Source organism: Trachemys scripta, chromosome 2 (assembly GCF_013100865.1).
Source record: "Trachemys scripta elegans isolate TJP31775 chromosome 2, CAS_Tse_1.0, whole genome shotgun sequence".
Taxonomy (NCBI): domain Eukaryota; kingdom Metazoa; phylum Chordata; order Testudines; family Emydidae; genus Trachemys; species Trachemys scripta.
In genome coordinates this window covers 2,917,906-2,943,677 of record NC_048299.1, presented here as the reverse complement: position 1 = coordinate 2,943,677, position 25,772 = coordinate 2,917,906, and the positions used below count along the sequence as shown (strand labels likewise).

The following is a 25,772-nucleotide window of genomic DNA, read 5'->3' as shown; positions in this document are numbered from 1 at the left end:
CCCAACATGCTATAAAAACTCCACGGCCCACCTGCGCCTCAATAACTGGTTTTCTGCATATAAAAGCCAGAGCCGGTGTTAGGGGCTAGCAAGCAGAGCAGTTACCTGGGGCCCCACGTCACAGGGACCCCCACAAAGCTACATTGCTCAGGCTTCGGCTTCAACCCCAGGTGGCAGGGCTCAGGGCCCTGGGCTTCAGCCTCATGTGGTGGGGCTTCGGCTTTCTTCCCTGGGCCTCAGCAAGTCTAATGCTGCTTGGAGCCCCCCCCGAAACCTGCTCAAGGCCCCCTAGGGGGCCCCGGACCCCTGGTTGAGAACCACTGCCCTACATGGCTCTCGACACGCCCAAGCAGTTCCTCCCATGTCTACACTGCAATTTTTAGTAGTGCAGGGTCCTTGCTGCAGGGAAAGGCTCCGACAGCAGCTCACCCTTGCCAGAGTCTTTCAGAGATTCCCAAGGCCAGAAGGGACCATTGTGATCATCTAGTCTGACCTCCTGTATAGCCCAGGCCACATAACTTTGCCCAAATAATTCCTAGAGCAGAGCTTTTAGCAATACATCCAGCCTTGGGGTGGTGAAAGAGAATAAGGAATTGTTATTTACCCCTGCATGTAACACAGTAATTAATAAACAGCAGGTTTAAAACTAACACAGGGAAGTATTTCTTCACACCGTGCACAGTTAAACTGTGGAACTCATTGCCAAGAGATGTTGTGAAGGCCGAAAGTATAACTACAAAAACAACAAGGAGTCCGGTGGCACCTTAAAGACTAACAGATTTATTTGGGCATAAGCTTTCATGGCTAAAAAACCCACTTCTTCAGATGCATGGAGATATTTAAAAGTATAACTGGGTTCCAAAAAGAATTAGACATGTTCATGGTGGACAGGTCCATCAATGGCTAGTAGCCATGATGGTCAGGGACACAATTCCATGTTCCAGGTGTCCCTAAGCCTCCAACTGCTAGAAGCTGGGACTGGACAAATGAATCACTTGAAATGTTCTGTTCATTCCCTCTGGGGCACCTGGCACTGGCCACTGTCAGAATACAGGATACTGGGCTAGATGGACCCAGTATGGTCATTCTTATGTTCTTACATTGATTTAAAAATGGTCAGGGATGCAGAATCCACCACGACCCTTGGTAAATTGTTCCAATGGTTAATGACTCTCATTCTGAAAAATTCTTGCCTTACTTCCAGTCTGAATTTGTCTAGCTTCATCTTCCAGTCTTTGGATAATGTTACACCTCTTTCTCTTCAGTCTAGCAGACAGTTATTAAATATTTGTTCCCCATGTAGGTACTTATAGACTGGAATCAAGTCACCCCTAAACTTTCTTTTTGTTAAGCTAAATAGATGGAGCTCCTTGAGTCTATCACTATAAGGCAGGTTTTCTAACCCTCTAATCATTCTCGTGGTTCTTCTCTGAACCCTCCCTAAATTATCAACATCCTTCTGGAATTGTGCACCCCAGAATGTGACACAGGATTCCAGTCGTGGGTCACACCAGTGCCAAATACAGAGGCAAAATAATCTCGCTACTACTCGAGATTTCCCTGTTTATGCATCTCAGGATCGCATTAGCTCTTTGGGACGCAGCGTCTGTGACCTGACAGTTCTGGAAGGCTTGTACATTGGTTAAAGCCCTCTTTCCTATCAGCTGAAAGAGGTTACCTTGAGTTAATTATGGATACCTGAGACTACCTGGGACCTTTAAAAACCTTTTCCAGTGAGAGAAAAATGGAAGGAGGAATGTGAAGCAAGCTGTAGAAGGGTGGTGTGCAGGGAACGGAAAAGGCTTCTCCTAAGTAAAGAGCTGTTTTTCCCCGACAAGAGGGTGTTTGGTGGAGGGGGACCTTGGTTCTCTGAAACTGGCTGCTTCTCTGACCACACAGAATACTTGCCGCTGCCCCAAGCACCCATGTTTTCCTGGTTCCTGGAAGGGAAAGCAGCTTTATTCATTCTCTGTCTAAATCCAGCGTTTATACCTGACTGAAGGTGGGAACACTGGGAAGGAGCAGTGTCCTTCTGGCCAGTGAAATGTGGGGTCTTAACAGCAAAGAGAAACTGAAGAGAACTTGGAGGTGGGGGAGTAGAAAGGGGGTGTGGGTTTGTGTCTAAGGCAGTGGATCAGAAGACCTGGGTTCAATTCCAATCTCTGCTACAGACTCCTTGTGTGACCTCGAGAAAGTCACTTAGTTGCTCCGTGCCTCAGTTTCCCCTATGTAAACTGGGGATAACACTTCATTTCTCCCCACCCCCGTTGTCTGTCTGGACTGTTCATTCTTTAGGGCACGGACTATGTCGTACTAGCAGAATTGAGCCCAATCTTGGTTGGGGCCTCAAAGAGCTGCTGTGACAAACTGTACTACATCTGCCCTCCGCACGGAGGAGGTAGAAGGTGGAAGAATCTACCCAAAAGGGATGGGGCAGGGAGAGGTGGAAATGAGGAGGAAAGAGATGGGCCAAAACATAAAGTGTGAGGGAGGTGGGAAGTGTAGTCAAATAAAAGCCCTGAGCTTTGCTTGGTGCCCATAGGAGCTGCTGAGTCTTTAAAGTGAGCACGATCAGCAGGGGGAGCAGACTTGGAAAAAAATATTGTTTGAAATGGAGCTGGTTCACCGAGGAGCCCACTCTGAGAACAGTCTCACCGAGCACAAGGACAATGATTTCAGCTAGGAGCCTGAGGGAGCCCTCCCTTTTTTCAGACCACATTGAGCACTGTAACAGCTGCAGGATAAATGCCTTGAAAATGTGCTTTACCATGAGAGATTTAAGGAGCTTGATCGGGTCAGTTTATCAAAAAGTAGACTGAGGGATCACTTGATTACAGGAGCGGTACCTTCAGAGGGTGAAAATACTTTTTAATCTAGTGGAAAAAGGCAGAATAAGAAGCAGTGGCTAGAAGTTAAAGCCTGATAGATTAAAATTAGAAAGAAGGCACAATTTTTAACTGTGAGGGTGTTTCACTGTTGGAACAAACAAAGGGAAGGGGTAGATTCTCCATCTCTTGATGTCTTCGGATCCAGCCTGGATGCCTTCCTGGAAGAGGCTTTAGTCAAACACAAGTTACTGGTCTCAATACGGGGGAAATGGGGTGAAATTCTCAGGCCTGTGTTATACAGGAGGGCAGAGTAGATGATCTCATTGTCTCTTCTGGCCTTGGAATCTATGAGTCTATGAAAATAAGTAGTAATAATAATGACAGCTAATAACGATCTCGAAGTAAGTGAATTGCTTGATTTCAAAATGAAGGTGGCAGTGGACTTTCCCATATAATTAATTAATTATGGCTGCTAATTAGATATTTAGCCAACCCCACTCCCAATAATAAACCAACGCCAACATTTTAGAATCCTCGCACCGAAAGAGAGTGAGTATATCTTGGGGGAGAGGGAAATTTCACCTCCTAATAAACGTATCCCCCCTTTGTGGTCACTCTTGAGTGTTCACACGGGAATAGCTCCACTGACGACGGTTCGGGCTGAAGGTCTGTGGTGGTGGCGAAGAAAGTCCTGCATAGCGTCACTTTCCTGTTTGTCCAGGAATTTTTTTTTTGTTGCATCCGTGACTCACTCCTCAGCGACAGCTCCTGCAGCTCCTTTCCTGCGGGGCTGGGTCCAGGTGTTGTGACCAGGCATGCGGGATTGCAGTGCCTCTCAGGTTTGGCTCAGCTGCCCCTCCAAACCTGCCAGCGCTGCAACCCAGTACGCCAGGTTACAATGCCTGGAGTGGGCTGCTGCCCAGGTTGAGTGTGGGATGGGCTTGCTCTCCAGCCCCCTCCCCCACTTCTCCTCCCAACATGGATGGGAACTGGGGGCAGGGCGAAGGGGGCTGTGGAGAGTGGTTGGTGCCCCCCGTTTGTCAGACCATTTTTTTATCCAAAAAATCACGTGACTTTCACTAAACTCATGACGTTTATTAAATTTCTCATGACTGCCCTGGCACGTCTGCTCTCCTATGGTTACTGGGTTTACCCTGCTGTCAATGCTGATAGCAGAATATCCTTCTTTTAGATGAAAGAGCAAATTACTCCGTTCATGTGAGGGGGCTGAGCGGGGGATGAGGTGGTGGCTTAGGTAACAGACGGCTAATCCATTGTGCTCTACCTGGGCGTTTTATTCCCACCATCACTGGACATTTGTTCAGGGAAATCCTGTGGCGTGTGTTACATAGGAGACTAGACTAGATGATCAGTAGCCCACTCTGGCCCTATAAGCTCAGGATCTCTGAATCCAAAGTCATTCCCTGCTCCTAGCTACACACAGTTTTTCTTTCAGTTGCGGGTTTGTTCCCCGTTTATTACATTGGGGGGGGGGACTTTTGGAGAGGCACAAAGTAGAAGTCAGTTGTGCAAATTCATTGAAAGAGCTTTGCTCGTTGAACTGCTATTGCCTAAACTTTTCTCTTTCTCCCTTTCGGCTGACCAAAACATTCATTTGTTGCAATATCAGGAGCAAAACCTTGTTAACGTCCACGGATAACTTACGTGGTTACCAAATCCTCTCACGATCAGCGTTTGCCTCCTGTCGGGAGCATCGTAGAGCTAGTCGATTTTAAGGCCATAAGAGAGCATTAGATCATGTAAAATCAGAGTTTTAAAGGTATTTAGTATCAGAGGGGTAGCTGTGTTAGTCTGGATCTGTAAAAAGCAACAGAGAGTCCTGTGGCACCTTATAGACTAACAGACGAAGCTGTTATAGACACAGCTGATGAAGTGGGTATTCATCCACGAAAGCTTATGCTCCAATATGTCTGTTAGTCTATAAGGTGCCACAGGACTCTTTGTCGCTTTTTAAAGGTATTTAGGCACCTTAAAATACAGATGGATGCTTAGTGGGATTCAGGGCCACCGGGGGGGGGGGAAGTGGGGCAATTTGCCCCAGGCCCTGGGCCCCGCAGGGGCCCCCACAAGAGTTTTTCAGGCCCCTGGAGCGGGGTCCTTCACTCGCTCCGGGGACCCCGGAAAACTCTTGTGGGGCCTGGGTCCCCGGAGCTTCTTCCGCTCCGGGTCTTCAGTGGCAGTTCGGTGGCGGGGGCCCCCCCGCTGCCGAAGACCCCAGGCCCCCTGAATCCTCTGGGCGGCCCTGGTGGGATTTTGAAAAGTGCCTAGGCGTCTAACTCCCACTGAAGTAATTGCCCTGACCTTCAGTTCTGTGTTGGGCTACCGTATTTAGAAATTCTGCTCTTCATGTTTCAGTTCCAGACGTTTCAAAAAATTCCTATTTCTACTAGGTGAAAGCCCACGGGCTGTCATAGGGGTGTCATTCGTCAAATGTAAAACATGGAAAATAGCTGAGAATTTAAAAACTGGAGGGCACCAGACAGCAAATTCTAGGGCTGATTGAACCTGGCGCTATTCTAAACCAAAAGAGCTTGTAGGTGTTCCCATCCCTTGACATTGACTCAACAGACATTCAAGGCTTCAGAGTAAAAAGAACAGGAGGACTTGTGGCACCTGAGAGACTAACATATTTATTTGAGCATAAGCTTCCATGGACTACAGCCCACTTCATCAGAAGCATAGACTGGAACATATAGTAAGGAGATATATACACATACAGAACATGAAAAGGTGGAAGGTGCCATATCAACTCTAAGAGGCTAATTAATTAAGATGGGCTATTATCAGCAGGAGAAAAAAAAACGTTTGTAGTGATAATCAAGATAGCCTATTTCAGACAGTTGACAAGAAGCTGTGAGGATACTTAACATGGGGAAATAGATTCAATCTGTGTAATGACTCAGCCGTTCCCAGTCTCTGTTCAAGCCTAAGTTAATGGTATCTAGTTTGCATATTAATTCAAGTTCAGCAGTTTCTCTTTGGAGTCTGTTTTTGAAGCTTTTCTGTTACAAAATCGCCACCTTTAAGTCTGTTACTGAGTGACCAGAGAGGTTGAAGTGTTCTCCTACTGGTTTTTGAATGTTATGATTCCTGATGTCAGATTTGTGTCCATTAATTCTTTTGCGTAGAGACTGTCCGGTTTGAGTGACAATCCTGGAATCTTATTGCCTAGGTGGCCTCATGCCAAGTTCTCTCCTAGGCCCACGTGGGATCAGAATCCAGCCCCAGTGTCCGGTGATCATTATGAATGTCTGACGCGATCGTTTCTGTAATCACTGTACAGACTTTGCTTAGCCACAGGGTCAGTTATCAGACCCAACTGGGAAGGAGTGAGGGGATTTCCTTACCGGGCTGGGAGAGCTCAGTTGGGGAAGGAGAGCTGCAGGAGGGAGGTTGGCTCCTGGGACTGGCCCAGAAGGGAGAGGGTGGCAGGAGAGATGGGAGGCTCTGGAGAAGGTCAGGCCACAGCTTGATGGCCTGGAGCAAGACTGGGAAGTGGGATCCAGCCTGTGGATAACCAGACTGGGAGGAGAGCTGCAGGAGGGAGGTTGGCTCCTGCGATTAGCCATGGAGCAGAGAAAGGGAAGGAGGCCTGTGGGTCCCATGTGAGTTTTTGTTTGAACCAATAGAACATTGCCCTGGAGGAAGGGCCTGGAACGCGCTGGGCACGGCGGTGCATCCTTCGCGGGCTGGGAAGACAGGCTGCAGCTTGCATGCCTTTAGAACCCATATCCCCTTGTCTCAGGGCTGAGTTTGGCCTGGTGTGTTACTGCGGAGATGGAGAAGGGACTGGGTTTAAACGAAGCCATAGTCTCGTTTCCCCTCTGTATCACGGGACACTGTAAGTTCAGCCAGAGCCAAGCAGCTGCCCCCTCGCCAAGTGGTGCTGTTCACTAAGTTTTGTGGGTTTTTTGCTATTCAGAAGGCGTTTCCTTGAACCCCTCACTTCTGCTCCGGGGCTCTCGGAGTGGGAGCGGGCTTAGGAAAGTAGGGGCCGGGAGAGAATTGGAGGGCACTGTTGGGCCCAATTAGCATGGGGAAGCAATTAGCATTGCTTAAAAATCCCAAGCAAACCCCGTATCTACCAGGAAGTACCTACTGCCTCTCTGATCGCTCTGCTTAGTTGTTGCTTCCTTTCCCCGATCCTTTATCTGCCTTTGGCTATTAAGGCTCCCACTCCTGAATTGAGAGAGATTCGGGCACACTCCTGCCTCTGCATGGTCCTCAATACACAACCAGCAGCCTTAGACAGTAAGCGCTTTGGGGTAGGGACCATGTACATCTCCCTGTGTGTTTTTGTAATGGCCTCTGTGGATTGGGCACAGCAGGGGACTTGTAACCCACACTGGCCAGTGCGTTCCATTTGTACAGCACCTGGCAAGTTATCAACCCTGACTGGGGCTGCTGGGCGTTGCCCTAATACAAATATTAAATAATGCTGACCCTTAGCCTGAGCAGTTAGCCAATATTTGGGGCCTTGCCGGTTGTTGGTTCAGAGGAGAAACTGATGCTATGAGTCAGGTGTTTCTTTGGCGCAAGCCTATTTATATACAACGCATGCACAAGGTCCGATTTCCCTGAACCAAGCAGGAACAAGCAGCAGGCGGCAGTTTCCTTTCTCAGAATTTCCAGGTCTGCCTTTCCAGAAAGTCCTGTGCCCGAAAGAAGCTGCCTCTCTCGGCTTCCTCCTGGAGCCACATTCCCACTGCTTCTCTCCCTCTCTGCTCACTTCCTCCCTGCTTTCTGATCCTGTCTGCTTCTGACATGCGCACACAGCTCCACCAATTAATGGCCCAGCCTCTGCATTTGCAGTCAGTCCCAGGGAAGCCTTTTCTTATTCTCCCTGAATTAGTTCTTGCTCAGGCCTTCCCATGTGGTCCATTGCTTGGGTGGTGGCTTCTATTGCTTCAGCTCTCTTACTCCATTAAGGGAGCTGAATTGCTTCTTCCATTTAGACTGGACGAAAGGTGGCTAGCCCGCCCATCAGCTTCAAGGAGATCTGTGTTTGCTCATAGATCTGACACTGGCAACCACACTCCTGCATAATAATAATAAATAATGGGCTGACTTCAGCGTGGCTACTAACCCTGGCCTTCCAAGCAGCTGATCCCAGTGAATGAGTCGGATCATTGCTGAGGAGTTATGATATTGCTGTTGTTAGAGACAAATCTAATTACAGTCGCGCACGCTCTTTCTCTACTTTTGGTCCAGGAAGCAAGATGCCTGTAACTCTCCCCCCGGCATGCCAGTGTGACCAGACTGCCGCATTATGCTATAACCACTGAGAACAAAAGAAACCCTGCCTCACCATAACCAATAACGTCCCCAGCAAATCCACCAAAAGCACATCCCATTTTATTAGCATTAGGGTCGTAAAGTAAGCCAGAAGGTTTCCAGGAGCTGCTTTCTCCGGGGACATCAGGAAAATGGAAACAGCGCCGGTTACAGCACATCGTGCATATTGGCGAGTACATGCTGAACTTCTAAAAGGCCCAGCTAGGTCGCAGCAGGGAAAGCCAAGGCATAAACAATTGTGTGAGTTGTTTATAACAACAACACAGATGGGCAACTTTATTTCCTGTGGATTTATCTCGTGCCACTGTTTATCCTTCCAGCCCTCCAGCCCTACCAATCGCACTGAGGTCAACGGGCCCACTCTTGAAGTAAGGGTGACAGAATCTGGCCCTCTCTGTTGACACCCTTGCCTTTTCCAGAGGGATGCCTCTGTCCCTTTCCTTCACCAGAAGTTGCTGTTGGCAAAGACGCCTGTGCAGGTGAAGGCAGAAATCCGGCTGGAGTGAAAACGCCAGTATTGGTTTGATTGCTGAAATCCTTGGCAGCGCGGTAGAAATGAACTCGACGCAGTCCAGCAAGAGGGAGCGGGGAGCAGGGCTGCTGGCTAAGACGGGTGAGGCAATAGCATCTTCATTTCCTCCCGTGCACTGAACCGCAGCTTCAGGACTGCAGACACGGCCCCTTTTCCAGTTCTCCCGTGACACCAGTGGCTCTACAACCTGCTAACAGCCACAGGAAGTAACTCCGGTGAGCACAAAGGCTGTGTTCTTACCCACCTGGGGTTGTCATCCGCGCAGCTGAGCACACACCGGACCTGCTCCATCGCCGGAGGACGGTTGTGGTAGTCAGCGGCGTGACTCTGTGTTGATTTGTAGAGAGCCAGCAGGGAGGTGACCTTCCTTTCTCCCAGCGAGGGAGAAATCTGCCGCCTCTATTCACAGTGAGCGGCGTCTGACTCCTGTCAGTCAGGTCTACTCACTGAGTAAGGTGCCACTCAGGGCGAGTAAAAGCGGCAGAATTAGGCCCAAAGTCAGGCCAAAAATGCAGAGAAAAAGGACCCGACTCTCCCCTTTGTTACAGCCGCATAACACCACTGACTTCCATGGCGTTCCTCCTCCTCTACACCTTGGAAAGCGTGAGGCGAATGAGGCCCTGTGTGTGTGTAATGAGCAATACCGCCACCTAGTGGGTAACCAAACATTTTAACAGCTCAGTATTCAAATACCCCGCGTACCTTCCCACCTACAGTATTTCTCCTAGAGCCGTGACACTCAGCCTGATGCTCCCAAACCTCGGTGGCTCTTGAATGGGTCTCCTGTGGCTCTCTGCAGCACACGATATTAAAAACCGGTGTGATTTCATTATTAACCAATCAGGAGGCTTTTCCAATGTTGTTAACGATCTAATAATAATACTTGGTCAGTCCTTTTGCTGTGAGAATAATCTATAAACTGCGTGTTTCCCCGTCATCCTCTTTAAATATCGATCTAGAGCGCTGTAGTAAATGAAACAATGGAGTCCCAAAATGGTGGCTCTTCTGGGTAATGTTGATTGCTAATTTGGCTCCTGAGGTCTGAGTATCGCTGCTCTAGGAGAACGGAGGAGGAGAGCACGGTTCGGTGTTTTTGCATAACACTAAAATGTGTTTCCTTCCCTCCTTTTGGTAGCAAGGGAGTTTTGCAGCAAAAGGGCAGGTCCTGGGTGGGCCCCTGCAAAGAGAGAAGCGAAGAAACTGATCTTTACAAGGGGTGCGGACGGTGCTCCCTGTTCGACAGTGGCTGCATTAAGCAGGGCCCTGCAGACTGTGAGGGAGGTCCTGTGTCTGTCACACGTTCGCTCCCAAATGCGGGCCTGCATCGCGGCGCTGCCCTGAATTAACGCTGGGGGGCAGTTACCTGTCTAGCCTCATCACTGTAACATCTGAGCGCCTCACCAGCATTAATGACGTGATCATCACAGCAGTCCAGCCAGGCAGGGCAGCGTCCTCCTTGCTTTACAGGTGGGGAACTGAGGCACGGCTAGATTCATTGACTTGCCCAAGTGTTAGTCCAGCACCTTGTCCAGTGGCCCACCCTCCAGCACACCCCCTCCTCACTGCACTTCTTCAGTGTGGCAGTCCCATGGACTTGTTACGGACAGAAGGACCAGGCTTATAGCAGCTCACACGTGCTAAGAACGCCTCTCAATTGCAGCAAGGGCAAGGGGGTCGATACAGGCAGCAGGATGCCTGGCTTCTTGTAACGATACATCTCAGCCTCTTGAGTGTGCAGCTCTGGGGACGGGTCTAACAGTCCTGCTCTGTAGTTCACTTCCCTGCCAGCTGACTGCTTCACCAATCCCAGTGCCCATCCCTCTGCTCTGCTCCCGATATACCCATTGTGCGGTCCCCTCCCGAGCCAGCTCTGTCGTCAAGCGGGATGTGTGGTCAGCTGTTGTGTTTGCAGAGGATGTGTTTATGGCGGGGGAGGGGTCGCTGTGCACTCACGCGGTCTCTTTTCTTTCTCCTTCCCTTCTTATTTCTCTTCCTGTGCAAGGGGTGGAGTGGGGTGAGGATGTGGGTGGAGTTCTCTCATGCCCTGTGTTGCTGATGCACAATGCGGCAGGGAGCTACTCCCCATACGGTCAGTTGGGGCGGGATTGCTAGGGGTATTCTAAACCTGGCCGGCATTCGGTTGTTTAGGATGCGGATGATACCACTTATTGGGTGGGGCCTGCGGGTGGGGCAAGTCCTGGCTGCAACATCTGGGTCACTCCCATCCTCCTGGACTGAATTAATAGCCGCACATGCAGGTCACACCTGGTCCCCCATCAACCCTTGGTACTTGGCTTAGTTCTCCCAGTCTGGTGTTGTGCTAGTCGAAGTGCCAGGTGATAAACCCATTATGTGCATTGAGTTTCTGAGCTGGAGTATTACTGCTAGAAACGGTGGAGACTAGACCATGACATCTCCTCACTGGGACCTTCCATTGGCTAATAGCATGGTCAGGTGACGCACTGGTCACGTTTCCCCGCCCCTTCACGTGATACAAAGGAGAGGCATGGAGGAGGGTTGGGACATAAAGAGAAGGCGAGTGACATACAACCCACTGAAGATGACCATTTATTATATTTAGGGTGACCAGATGTCCCGATTTTATAGGGACAGTCCCGATTTTTGGGGCTTTTTCTTATATAGGCTCCTATTACCCCCCCCCCATCCCCTGTCCCGATTTTTCACACTTGCTGTCTGGTCTCCCTAATTATATTTATTATTATATTATATACATGCATCCGATGAAGTGAATATTCACCCACGAAAGCTTATGCTCCAATACGTCTGTTAGTCTATAAGGTGCCACAGGACTCTTTGTCGCTTTTTAAATTTATTATATTGAGACTCTAAGGGACAGGATCAAGCCAGACGCGCAGCTCAGACACATGGAGCAGTAGTGGCTGTGGGGAAGTTTGGGGACGTTTGCGCCTTTCTCCCCGTTCTGCCTTAGAATCTCATTCGTCCCCCAAGAGTGATGCGGGAGTTGCGGAGAACCCGGCCGAGCTGCTTCCTCACTTTTTTGAAAAACCTTCCAAACCGGGACCGCCGGACACGAGGAGGCTGGAGAGAGAGAAGCACATTCGTAAGGGGTTCCAGGGAGACAGGGAGACAGTCTACCTGACGCTCCGAGAACTCCACTCCTCTGTCTGGCACTTATGATCTAGGGGGGAGGGAATGTTGTTAGGTGTCGCTGGGTTTTCCTCTGAGAACAGCACCGTCCCGTCCCTACTTGCTTTGCATTGCCCTAAGAGGCAGCTCTTGAGTTTCAAGGGCGATTTTTCGCTCCTGATCCGGGGCCAGGAAGAGCTGGGGGCCCGGAGGAGATGATACTTGCACACTGGGATGTGGGGGGAAAACCCTGCCGTTGCAATCACACCTTTGGGGAACAGAGCAGCCTTAGAGGGCAGGCCAGATCCTCAGCTGGTGTAAATCATTGCAGCTCTGTTGAATTCTGTAGAGTTTTGCCCCTTTGCCCCAGCTGAGGTCTGTCTCTGCGTGCGACTCCTGCCCTCTTGACCGGGAAAGAGCCATGTGTTATGGGCGCTGTGAGGGAGGGGGAGTGGAAGGGCTGATGTTCTGGAGAAGAACTTTCATAGTGGCCCAAAGGTAAAGATCCAGACACTGCAGCTGCTCCCCACCTCTCTGGGAAGGTGAAGAGGGAAGACCCTTGCTGGGGCTGTTGAGTGGGCATGGGGACATCCCCTGCTGTAATCGGGATCTTCATCCCATAACGTTCCCAAAGTCACTAGCCCATCAGGCCCATCAAGAAGCAGGTGGCCTAGAGGGGCCCTAAGACCCCCCCTTTCCTGCCTACCTCTCAGCCCCATGTGAACTCCGTAGATCCTAGCATGGCACCTTTCTTTGGCACATGTGGATCTGTTTGTCCAATGGGAGTATGCCCCAAGCCGATGCCGTGTGGAATCCCTGGCCAGGAACCCAGCTGGATAAGGGCGCCCTGACTCTGCCAGGCCCCTACGATGACCATGCAGGTCCCTCAGCCGGTCACCTGAGTGGAAACCTTCCTTACCTCCTCAGCCACTGTGTCGCAGGTGATCAGGATGGTGGCCGGCTGCTGCTCGGGGAAGATGTATCCTGAACAGTCTCTCACCAGCTGCCAGGGCGTAAAGGTGATAAGAGCTCAGAAAAGGCAGGGAAGAGGTCAAGGCTCAGTTCATTCATCTCCACAGTCCTGGTGTTGGGAGCAGACCTTGCACCTCGGGTGGGTCTGCTGAGGTATAGACTGATCTCCCTGGGGCAGGGACCACCCCACTCCCTTCTGAAATATATGGAAATCAGCCGCTGGTGGCCAGCAGTCTCCTGTGGTGGAGTGTGCCTTGACGGTAGCACATGCCAGGAAGTGGAACTGGCTCCACAGAGTTCAGATAGTTTGGTCTCTGAGAAGCTGCAGCAAAGTTCTGTTTGTTGATACCTCCTGGGCTGTGTCCCTGTTAGCTGCCTCCTGGTCTGGTGCTAAACTAGGGACATTACAACGTGGGCATGATAATGCTATGCTGAAAGGTGCTAATGGCCCCTCATCCCAGGTGTCTTGCATGCAAAAGTGATCAGGGAACCAACAGTAGGAGTAACTCAGGCTCTCGTGGTGCATAACAGCTGGATTGAATGCAGAGACAGCCGCCCATGCGGCCAGAGGGAGGGCAGGGCCTGGAGCTACAACCGGGTGGGTTTGCTAACTTCCAAACGCAGGGACTGGAACCAGTCTGTGTCCTGTATGCTAAGTGCTTGGGGTGAGCAAGGGAGACTAGGCGAAAAGCTCCCACCAGCCTGCTCTGTGGCAGGAGAAGGGGAGCTGCTCACACTCACGGGGCTAGGGGCATCTGCTGGGGCTAGGGGCCATCTACAATAAAGGAGCAGAAAAAAACTCTGTCACCTAGAAGGTAAATGTATCTTGTCTTATTTCCTTCTTCCATTTCTTTAATCTCCCCTTTCCCTCTCCAGCATGTCCAACACATTCTGGCCAGCTCCAGACCACTGCTTCATTAGGCTTTCCCCCTCTATAACCTCCTTTTATTCCCTCTGAAAAGCACCATTCCCTTCCCTCTGATTTCGTCTCTCTCCAGTTCACTCCATGCTCTTGCATCTGCTATCTCTGTTCTCTGTCTCTTGGCCTCATGTTTCCCATGTGTTCCATTGTCTCTGCACTCCTGCCCCCATCTGGAATAAATCTCGGTATAGCTACAGTCCTCGACTTTTAGGAAGGAATGTGAATATTTTTATCCCCATGTCACAGATGGAGAAACTGAGGCACAGAGTTTTTGAAGGACTTGGCCAAGGCCGCTGAGTGGGTCAGTGGCCGATCAGAGGAGTTTCTTGCTCCCAGTCCTAACCTTAGCTCAGTAGATCACGTTGTTTTTCCTGGTGCTGAGTCGTTGTCCTCACATATGCCCACCTGTGGGCACAGAGAGACCCGGCAGAAGTCCGAGCACCACTGGTTGCAATCTAGTAACAGCTCCTTACAACGTTCTGCTCTGCAGTTGTTTCCCCGCTCTGTGCCTCAGTTTACCCACCTGCAAATGAGGCTAACAATACTGACCTGCCTTGCAGGGAAATTAATAGATTTTGAGGCCACAATGTGATCATCTAATCTGACCTCTTGCATAATGCAGGCGAGAGAATTTCACCCAGTGATTGCTGCATCAAACCCAATAACCCAGGGTTGACTAAAGCAGACCTTTGAGAAAGAGACATCTAGTTCTGATATAAAGACACCAAGTGCTGGAGGGCCCACCACTTGGGAAGTGGTTCCAATGGTTAATTGCCCTCATCATTAGGAATAATTCATTAATATTTGTGAAGTGCTTTGGCAGCTCTGGATGAGGAAAATGCAACATATATGTTGAATCTGCTAGACTTCAATATGGTGTGTGTAACATAGTGCATTTAACAGTCTGTCGTGTTATATTTGCCACTTATCAGAAACATTACTGTATAGATAGGTGCCATGTGGATAAGTTAACTTTACTCTGAAAATTGTCACTCTCCCCCTCCCCGCATACCCGACTCTTAGATACTTAAACTCATAACCATAAAATGTCAACAGAAATTTTTTCATGCACAGCACTGACCAATCCGTTGGAAAATACCATTCTGTGTTATTTGTACTTGGAGTGAGGGCATGGGCTTTGGGTGGGGGACCTCTCTGAGATAATGTTCCTTATATAAGGTCTGAAGAACCTTGACTGAGCTGATCCGTGATCTGCAGATTTTTTTAAGACATGGGTGTTAAATCAGATTGAAACAATGAAGTCATAGGGAAGCAGCTTGGCCCAGTGGACAGGGCACTGGGCTGGGCATCAGGAGACCAGGACTTTATTCCTGGCACTGCTGTGTGAGCCTGGACAAGTCAAGTCACTTCATGTGTTTCACCTCCTGCTCTTGGTTTAGACCATAAGATCTTTGGAGCAGGTTCTTTGGAGCCTACCACAATGCAGCCCTGCTGTTGGTTGGGGTTTCTACATTCAACTGTAATGCAAATAGTAAGAAACATCCCAATTCTCCTCACCCCATCCTCTTTGAAGTCACACTGCTCCGGAACGGCTTTCTCCGACACTAGACACCCGGTCTCTTTAATGAGGAAGTTCAGCTCTTGAGTGCTTTGAGAATTTCCGTCCTAAGATATTAAATGAAAAGACAAATATCTATGATATAAAAGAACAAAACAAAGTCTTTTGGGGGAGCAGCAATGTTCCAGACCCCACTGTGGTGTAATTCACCAGCAGGATGGGCTTGATCCCAAGGCCCCTGAAGTCACTGGGAGTCTTTCCGTTGACTTCCATGGGCTTTGGATCAGGCCTGATGTCTAGTAACCCAGCACCGGCCGTCAGCCACCCGACACAGACTACAACCTGGTGTCAGCACTTTTTTCTAGTTTGAAACAACAGGGCCTGATCTTGCACGTGTGGAAATCAGTAGTAGCTCAGGGCTTTTGTCTGCCCCTTGCTGGAGGTGTGCAATGCCCGACCGGATGATTGGACCCCTGTATGAGTTGGCCTGAGTATGCAGAAGCTCAGAGTCCATGATTTCAATCAGCAGCTAATGCACATCTGGGCTTCGAAGTAATTCATTAGATTTGAAGGCCAGAAGGGACCATTCGATCATCTAGTCTGACCTCCTGATGATCCCCTGGGTACTTACCCATCCAGGCTGAGGGTCTGCCTCTAGGAGCCGGAAGAGAGAGTCTCCAGCTGCCTTCTGGTTGTAGAGGTCTACAGCGTGGGAAACAGCCACTTCGTAGCTCCGTGTGCGGCAGAGGTGACGTGGTGGTTGCTACGGCCACCTCGAGCATCATTAGGACTCCCCAGCCTCTCTCCAGCCTTGGTCTTAGGCCTTTCAGCAAGGGGTGGACATGCAGCCCTGTGGCTCCAGGGAAACCTTTTTATGCGCTGCCTCCTCTGGTACCTCAGGTAAGATGAAGAACAGGAGTACTTGTGGCACCTTCTTTTTGCGGATACAGACTAACACGGCTGCTACTCTGAAATCAGGTAAGATGGATGGTGATTGATTGGCTACTTGGGTTTTGCCAAAGGCTGCAGCGTTCCCCTTGCACTTACAGGAAATTGCAGCTGGCCAGGGTGTTAGTGCATGCACAGAGGGGGGAGCTCAGCTAGAGTGGTGGGTGCGGGGGGGTTTCTTTATTGCTCAAACCCTGGCTGGATTAGCGCACACACATGCTGGGAGGAGGAGGAGGAGGAGGAGGGGAAGGGAGATGCTACTGGCAGAAGAAAAGATGACGCCATCGTCTCTTGTTTCCCCAATTACAGTTCAGGGCTTCACATTCAGCTGGGTTCTCAGTGACACACAGGCCCAGGTAACAGACTCAGGATATGTTTACAGCTGACGTCAGCCTGGTATAATCAAGCGGAATTGATGCTTTCCTAAGTACCTGTGCAGGTCGGTGCAGAAGTCTCCCGCTGCCTGTGAAAGGCAGCACGGCTTTTAACTGTCCGGTCTCCAACAGCACTTGAAAAGCCAGAGCTGGTGTAACTTAGTGTAGTTCCACTGACATCAGCTGGGTGTCTGGCCCAGGACATTTGGTGCTTTTCCTGTTCAAAGCCCTTTACAAATACGGATTGGACTGAAACGTAAGATGCTCTCACAAAGTGCCAGAGGCGTTAGTTTAGAGACGTGACAGGTGGACTTCAAGGGCAGTGGTATGGGAAGGTAGCGCCTTGTGTGAACCCCATTGAACTGAAGAGGAGACTTTCCGCTGACCGTGAGTTTTGGATCAGCCCCCTGGATCCAAAGGTAGCTAACGTGTGAAATAAACGTGTTCATTTTACTCAATCAAATGCTTTCTCTGCAACCACCGACCGGGAATCCTGTCTGCTGCATGGGATGCCAAAATGAAATGAAATGGATTTGTAACGCCAACCAATCACCCAGGCTCTGGGAGCAGAACATTGCTCTTCTGGAGCTCAGATCTTAGTTCATGCCCAAACTCCTTGCAATGTCAACTCTCCTGTGAGCTCATGAGATGTAGCAGCTCTGATGTTCTTTACGTCTATGGCTTGATTTGTTTCCGGCAATGATATTTCTTTCTCTCTCTCTGCTGGAATTTGAATTTCCCTGCATGTTTATGCTCTGAAAGGTGCCTGGTTTCTTCTTGTGGAGGTTTTATAATGATGCAGTAATACAGTTAAATTATTCCTATTTCTGCTATTGTTGCAGCCAGTGGCTCTAGCCAAGACTGGGACTTAGGTGCTCTAAACCTACATAGTAAGCCACAATACCTACCTTGAAGAGCTTCCAACCTAAAGAGACAAGAATATGATTGTCTCCAAACTACATGTAACACATGCTCATACCATATCTCACATTGTTGCCCTCTAGTCCAGGTGTAGCAGTTTATGCTCATGATTTTAGAGTCAGAGGGTCCAATGCCCACAGACAACCCGCCGTCCAGGGATGTTACATCATGTACAGATAACCGAGACACAGAGAAGTGACCAAGGTCACACAAGGATTCTGTGGTAGAGCAGGGAATTGATCCCACAACTCTACTTCATTAACCGCAAAGCCAGGCTGCCTCAGCTGGTTAGGAGCTTTCTTCAAAGCTGCCAAAGTACCTGACAAAGTACAGTGTGACCTTCAGAGATGCTGAACACCCGCAGCTCCCACTGACTGCACTAGGAGATTTGGGTGCTCAGCTGTTCTGAAAACCAGGCCTTAGACATAAAAATGGAAGAGAGATTCACAGCGTTATTCCCTGTTTGACACAAGTTTCGCTCTGGTCTCGGCTGCTCGTCCATAATATGGAGATTAGAATTATAGGACTGGAAGGGACCTCAAGAGGTCATCTAGTCCCCTGCACTCATGGCAGGACTAAGTATTATCTAGACCACCCCAGACAAGTGTTTGTCCAACCTGCTCTTAAAAATCCCCAATGATGAAGATTCCACAACCTCCTTAAGCAATTTATTCCAGTGCTTAACTACCCTGACAGAAAGTTTTTCCTAATGTCCAAGTTAACCTCCCTTGCTGCAATTTAAGCCCATTGCTTCTTGTCCTAGTCTCAGAGGTTAAGAAGAACAATTCTTCTCCCTCCTCCTTGTAACAACCTTTTAGTTTAGTGTAATGCAGCCACCTCTGGTCTGGTGCATGGCAGATGTTTAACAGCACATGCAGTGCTATGTAAAGTGCTGTGGTCACACCGTAGTCATCTGTGGGGGTGGACTCCAGGGCCCAGAGCACCAAATCCTCCCATCCCCTGAGCACAGAGGCTGCCCCTTCCTAGTGTCCTTGGGGCTATGAGCCACCCCGAAAGGGGACGGGTTCCATGGAGGTCCTGCCAGTGCTGGTCAGGTGCAGCGTAGGAAGCACAGTGCCCTTTTCTAAGGGTAGGTGCAGCATGAGTGCTGTCCTGGGTACCTGATGGCTCCGGCAGGGATTCTGTCACCTTGAGGACCCCCTTAGTGACCGGACGTCCTACCTGCATCCCTGTGCAAAGGGCTGGTCTAGGCACCTGTGATAGTACTAAAGTGGGACGTAAGTAGTGCACAGTGCTGGTCCTCTGGCCTGGGGTGAATTTCCCCCTATGAGTATTTCCCAACCTATGTCACTGCCTGTTACTCCACCTAATCATTTTCCTGACAGCAGCACACGATCTTCCTCCAGAGGTGAGGGCTATAGTAGATCCCACATCTAGGCCTTGTCAAACCTCAAGAGTGCAATGTTGGAGGCTGACCAGCAAGCTAAGGGTTTAGGGCTCTTGAGAGAGTCATCACCATTTTACCCGGGGCTAGATATGGCCATGGGCATGTCTGAAGCAAACCATCTCTGATGAAGCATTCAACTGCTTCAGTCTTTCCCCCGGGTAACTAATTTGCACACCCTAGAAGAGGCCTTGTTGGGTTTTTATTCGCTCACCCCTCGGATTTGCTGCCTCAGAGCACGTTCAACGCTGCCGCTCGTGCTGAGCCCAGCTCCCCTTCTGGTTCTGCACTCCCTGCTCCAGGTTTGAAAGACACCTTCAGAAGCCTTGTCAGTGTGCAAAGAACTGAAATTGTGATTTCTCCAGGCTGTCTCCAATACTAGGGCCCCATCCTGACTCCTAGATTCATACAGTTTTTAGGCCAGAACGAAAGGGTGGCAGAATCATTTTTGGTGTCAGACCAAACAGCATCAGTGTTTTCAATACGATGGAATTTGCACCTTTAATGACCCCGCTATGGGATTTGGGTCCTTTTGCTGATCTCTGTGCATGGGGAGATGGGAAGGGAGCTGTGGGTTTGCTCAAAGCTGCGCTAGGTGCCTGATCTATAGTGGGTGGGTCTGGTAGGGAGAAACCTCGGGGCAGCTCCAGCTTGAGGGGCTGCACAGGGCCCAGAATATCCGCAAGCCTTTAACACGGGATGCCGTCAGTCCCTCCTTGCTGGAGTACATTAAACCCAGAGCTAGTCATTTCTTTACATGCTCATGATGATGATGATGATTTGTATGGCCGTAGCACCTAGGAGTCCTAGTCATGGACCAGGACCCCGTGGTGCTAGGTGCTGTACAAACACAGAACAGCCAGATGGTCCCTGCCCCAAGGAGCTTGCAGTCTAAGTACAAGACAAGGGACAACAGCTGGAGACAGACAGACAAGGGAACAATGAGACAATACTGGTCAGCAGGAGAGGTGGAGGTTTCGGCGGCCTAGCTGTTTTTCGTAGGCATCACGGCAAAGGAGCGTTTTGAGGAGAGAGCTACGGGCGGATAATGAGGGGGTTGGGCAGATGTTTATGTGGCCATCTCACGAGTGCCTGGGAGAAAGCAGGGAGGTGCCTGTTTGAAAAGGAGTGGGCAATGGAGGCTAGCAACATGGGCTCACCAAAGGCGAGCAGCGACAGCTTGGTAGCGAATGAGAAGAGGATAGGGAGGGTGGGGATCGACCGTGAAGGGACTTGAAAATGAAAATGAGCAGCTCATGATGGAAGTGATAGAGAAGGGAGAGGCAGTGAAGGGATTCAAAGAGGGGGGCGGCGTGGTCAAAGAGACAGGCTAGGAAAACGAGCTTTGCCACAGCATCTAAATGGGTATTAGTGGGGCAAGATCGCATTTATCAAGGCCAGACAGAAGGACGCGGCGTTAATCAAGAAGATGAGCACTTGGACGAATTTTAGCCCTGTGGATGGACCTGAAAGGCCGTGTCTTGGCGGTATTATACAGAAAGAATTGGCAAGGTTTAGAATTGGCCTGGATGTGAGGACCTAGCAAGAGGGCAGAGTCAAAGATGACAGCCATAGTGTGGGCCGGAGTGCCCAGGTAGTGGGGGAGGCTTGTGGGGAACAGAAGAATGGCCATACTTGGTCAGACCAAAGGTCCATCTAGCCCAGTGTCCTGGGAAGATGAGGAGCTCTGTTTTAACCATGTTTAGATTGAGCTGACGGCTGGACATCCACAAGGAGATGTCACAGAGACAGGCTGAGATTTTAATTTGGACAGAAGGAGATTTTAGTCTCGAGTAGAGAGGTGGATCTGTTAGTCATCAGCATAGACGTGGTAGTTTAATTTATTTTAGGGACGAGGAGTTATGGCCTGCCTATGTCATTGAATAAACAGGGTGTGGGACTTAACCCACTTTCTGGCAGGTACCTGTGGTGAATCAGGGAGGCTGAGTGAGTCCACAATGGAGATGACATGACTGTTAACCCAACTAAGTGCCTCAGTGACCGAGGCCAAGGCTGTGGATGCTAGTTATGCCCATTCCCTTAGGGCACCTGAGCCCAATTGGTGCCATCAAGTGGTGGATGAATGACAGTCCCGGTTTGTAAATCATTATATGCCCTGGGCCATAAATTTTCCAAAATGACTGTTGATTTTGGGTAGGTCAACATTTGGGTGCCCAAATAGAGAGATCTTGAAGGGGCTTCGTTTTCAGAGGATGGGGTCTCAGCACTTTTGGAAAACCAGGCCCCTTTCAGGACATCCTGTGTTGGGCACCCAAAATTCCTAGTAACTTTTAACAAGTTGGGCCTTAGGGCTTGTCTACACTTAATGGAGGATCAACGCTGTGGCGATCGATGCATCAGCACTCGATTTAGCGGGTCTAGTGAAAACCCGCTAACTCGGCCGCCAATCGCTCTCCCGCCGACTTCTGTACTCCACCTGATCGAGAAAAGCAAGGAGAGTCGACAGGAGAGCGTCTCCCATTGATGTCGCGGAGTGTGGACCCCGCGGTAAGTAGATCTAAGCTATGTTGATTTGAGTTACGCTATACACGTAACTCAAATTGCGTAGCTTAGGTCGACTTTTCCCTTTAGTGTAGACCAGGCCTTAGTGTCTGGATCTTGGTTACAATTGGGCCAGGGATGGTTCTCCTTAACAAAGACGGCGTGTGACTCTTAGTCGGGGTCTTTCCTTGGCCAGTAGCACTGTCAGGTGACTCACTCTGGTTCATGTCTCTAATCTCCTCCCACAATGTGAAAGGAGAGGACAACAGTATAAGTCTGCAGCATGGTAGTTTATTATGCAGAGGAGCCCTGGTGAGCAGCAATGCAACAGCTGCTACGCGGTAGGTAGCAGCAGATGCTCTGAAGTTGTTCAGATTGTTATCGGCCTTGCTTCTAATGGTGCTTCCAGAGGAGGAGAAATGGAGCCACAGCTGGGTCTATCAGGGTCAAGGTTGCTTTTATGTCTTCTCTCCCTGGATCTTCTCAACACTGGAGAGCATGCCCCGTAGGATATTCGTGCCAAAGTTACAAAGAAAGTTACCAACTTCTGTAAAGAATTTTTAGCTCTATGCCTTGTAGTGGGTCTAGGCTAGAAGGAAAAGAGCACAGAAGGGTAAGCGTCTCCATGCAGGCTGATATTGGCTCCAAACGTTCAAGGAATGTTAGTTTGTTGTGTCTCTCTTGTGCTTTATTTATTATTATTAATGCCTAGAGGCCCCATCATGCAAGGTGCGGTATCTACACACACAGTGGCAGAGAGTATCTGCACTAAGGCGCTAAAGTCTAGATAGAGAGGCGACAGCGTGATTTGCCCAAGGTCACACGGCGGGTCAGTGGCAGAGCAGGGATTAGAACTCAGGTCTTCAGATTCCCAGGTGTACACAGCCTCTCCAGAGAGCAGCCAACATCATTGTGGGCCTAGGTAGGGGGAGGAGTAGCCTTCAGGAGTGAATGTTGCCGCTGAACTCTGGATGGAGGGTGACATCGCTCTGTGGCTCTGAGAGAGGGGCACAAGCTTGCCTGATGGAGGGACAGGGTGCTAGGGCCGTACCATTGAAGGCCCATGATTATAGACTCCACCCTTATCCCCTCCCCCTTTACTGTCTGTAACCCTTACGCCCACCTTGGGCAGGTCCCTGTTCTAGAGCAAGAAGGAAGGGCCATGCCTGGGGCCTCTTGCCTGGTGTGTGGGACCAGGGGCCATTCAATGTCTGCATCATACGACGTTTGTAAATGTCACTGCCAGACAAAGGTAAGTGGTGAGGAGCCTCCCCAGACCCCCCTGCCCTTGTCCCGCTCCCAGGCACCGTATGGAGCTTTAGGTTTGTTACGTATCCCCGTGAGATTAGAATTTGCTCCCTGCGGTTCTGCTGGCAGCTGTAGGGTTCTATCTCCAGGCTCGTGGGGCAGGAGACCTTTGCCAGCTCACTGCCAGTAGGTGGAGCCAGACACATGTTCTGGGGACACTTGTGCAGTGTGAAATACCTGGCCGGGATCTCAGTGAGGGAAACCCGTAACCCTGCCTCAGCCCAGCCGTGAGCAGAGAGGAGGCCGTCTAGGCCACTCACCTCCTCAGACGCCTCCTCGCATTTGATAATGACGGAAGGGGGGTCCTGTTCAGTGGAGAAGAATCCAGAGCAGTCTTTGACCAGCTGCAAGGGAGAGAAAAGAGACCTCAGCAGTAGGACAACTCTAGGGGCTGATGGAAACCGTTCTCAGTGAGATTCCCATGGCAAAGAAACTCTGGTAACTTTGGATCAACATTTGTACCGTGGGAAGCTGATCCCAACCAGATCTTCCTCACTTCTGATATTCACCTCCTGCTATAACATGAGTGCACGTTGTTTATGACATGGGTAAGAATGGCCATACTGGGTCAGACCAATGGTCCAACTAGCCCAGTATCCTGTCTTCTGACGGTGGCCAATGCCAGGTGCTTCAAAGGGAATGAACAGAACAGGGCAATTATTGAGGGAGCCAGCCCCAGCATCTGGCAGTGAGAGGCTTAGGGACACCTAGATCATGGGGCTGCATCCATGACCATCTTGGCTAATAGCCATTGATGGACCTATCCTCCATCAACTTATCTAATTCTTTTTTGAATCCAGTTACGTGTTTAGCCTTCATTACATCTCCTGGCAATGAGTTTCACAGATTGACTGTGTGTTGTGTGAAGAAGCACTGCCTTTTGTTTGTTTTAAACCTGCTGCCTATTAATTTCATTGGGTGCCCCCTAGGATAAATAACACTTCCTTATTCACTTTCTCCACCCCAGTCAAGATTTTATAGACCTCTATCACATCCTCCCTGAGTCATCTTTTTTTCTGATCTCTCCTCATAGAAGCTGTTCCATCCCCTTAATCATTTTTGTTGCCCTTCTCTGTATCTGGCCAATTCTAAAGTATCTTTTTTGAGATGGGGCAACCAGAACTTCGCACACTATTCAAGGTGTGGGTGTAAGGATCTGTAATCAGAGGACAGTAGGAAAGACACTGTACCATACCATCCTTCTTTCCTTTCTGTCTCTGCTTGAGACTCGCATCTTCTAGGAGGTACATATAAGCCCTAGTCTCAGCCTGAAGAAATGTTAGTTTAAATGATGACCAAACAGAGCCAGAACAAAAAATCAAACAAAAGATGAGATGCTGCAAGACACATGTCGGACATGATTCAGCTTTTGCCTATTTCAGCATCTTACTTCTACCTTCTCTCATCTATTTCTTATAATGGCTGTTTAGAATAAGCGGTTCTGTGCAGGGTCCTTATCTCCATATTTCTCTGTACAATGCCTAGGATACTTGGAGCACTCTGGGTGACATGCACCCTGGTGCAGATGGTCAGCCCAAGGACCCTCCCCATCAAAGTACTCAAAATAAGGCATAAGTGGAACTCTGGGATGCACAGACGTCACGCTGGCCCCTTTGCCCATGATCATTGCACTGTAGTTCATGCAATCTCACTCATGCCCATATTGGGCTTGGAGACCCAATAGAGCCTATCGGTCACCTCACCGTGTAGATGTGCGTTAGATGAGATAGACGAGAGGTGTAGATGTCTCCGTGCACACAGAGTTCCATACTCCGTCTGGTTTGAATTCACATTGATTGACGTTGCGTTTCTCTGATGCTAGGCACACTGTCTCTTTAACGGAGAACTTCAGCAGTTGGATAGTTTTTGAAGATGTGTCCTAAGAAGAAATTCAAGAAAACACAAAATAAATGTTTGTGATGAACAACAAGGCACCAGGCTCCACTTTGGCTTTTATAATTCTCTTTATTTTATGGCACAACATCTTCCTGGAGGCCCCGAGCAGCACCAGAACCCCATTGTGCTAAGCACGGTTGAAACCCGAAGAGAAGGTCCTTGCCTCAAAGCAGCGGTTCTCAAACTGGGAGTCAGGACCCCTCGGGGGGTCGCCAGGTTATTACATGGGGGGATCATGAGCTGTCAGCCTCCACCCCAAACCCCGCTTTGCATCCAGCATTTATAATGGTGTTAAATATATAAAAAAGTGTTTTTAATTTATAAAAGGGATTGTACTCAGAGGCTTGCTAGGTGAAAGGGGTCACCAGTACAAAGTTTGAGAACTACTGCCCTACAGAGATTGGAGTCTCCGAAGAGCTAAGAGGAGTAAAAATAGAAAGTACTTTTGTTAGCCATAGGCCAAGGTTTTAGAAAGTGGCTGGTGATTTTGGGTGCTTCGGGTTTTTGGGTGCCCAATCTGAGCCTCCTTAAAGGGACCTGTTTCTCAGAGGCGGGGGGAGCTCAAGAAGTTGGGCCTCGGAAATCACTCGTCTCTTTCAAAATCTTGGCCCAAAGCCGACAGCTCTGACTGCATATGCTCAGGGAGCCACTCTGCTGAGCAAGGGGTTGCTATTTTGGGGCGCACTCACTCTTCAGAGGAGGAGCAGCATTTTAAAGCAAACACAAACTTGAACTGAAGATAAAAAACTGACTCTGGAAACTTTTGCAACCAACGTCAGGGCAAGCGAATAGGCCATTGGTGAAAAATTATATTAGTATAAAAACATTTGATATTATAAGCTCATTCTGATGGCAAGGTATACCTCTGGGCTTCGGCTTTCCCATCTACAAGGGGGTTAATAATTAGAGCTGGCTGGAAAACTAGAATTGCATTTACCCAAAAATCAACGTTTTGTGGGGTTTTTTTCATTCCATATTGAAACAAAACTGAAGCATTTCAAATTTTTTTTGCAAAAAACCTTCAGCCTCATGAACTTCACTCTTCAGATTTTTTTCCACATGTTAACCTAGATTACCCAGTGCTCAGTTTTATTCCAGTTGGATGCACCTACTTTCCTCTGAGGGCAGGTCTTCACTACAGGGGGGGGGCGATTTAAGGTACGCAAATTCAGCTACGCCAATAACGTAGCTGAATTCGATGTATCGCAGCCGACTTACCCC

General features: G+C 49.4%; 2 protein-coding genes across 2 annotated transcripts in view; both read right to left on the bottom strand.

The window, feature by feature from the left end:
• Positions 1-11,622: 11,622 nt before the first annotated feature.
• Positions 11,623-18,628, bottom strand: LOC117873934 (cathelicidin-2-like). Its single transcript, XM_034763837.1, is given in 6 exon segments — positions 11,623-11,736; positions 12,704-12,787; positions 15,197-15,304; positions 15,829-15,937; positions 15,939-16,020; positions 18,562-18,628. Coding segments are annotated over 6 exon segments (564 nt in total).
• Positions 18,629-21,237: 2,609 nt separating this feature from the next.
• The window catches only part of LOC117873933 (cathelicidin-related peptide Oh-Cath-like), a 96,089-nt gene continuing 91,554 nt past the window's right edge, over positions 21,238-25,772 (bottom strand). Inside the window, exons 4-5 of the mRNA XM_034763836.1 lie at positions 22,655-22,999; positions 21,238-21,282 (exon numbers count right to left, since the gene is read on the bottom strand). Coding sequence (XP_034619727.1) covers positions 21,238-21,282; positions 22,655-22,999 — 390 coding nt within the window. The remainder of the gene's footprint in view (positions 21,283-22,654; positions 23,000-25,772) is intronic.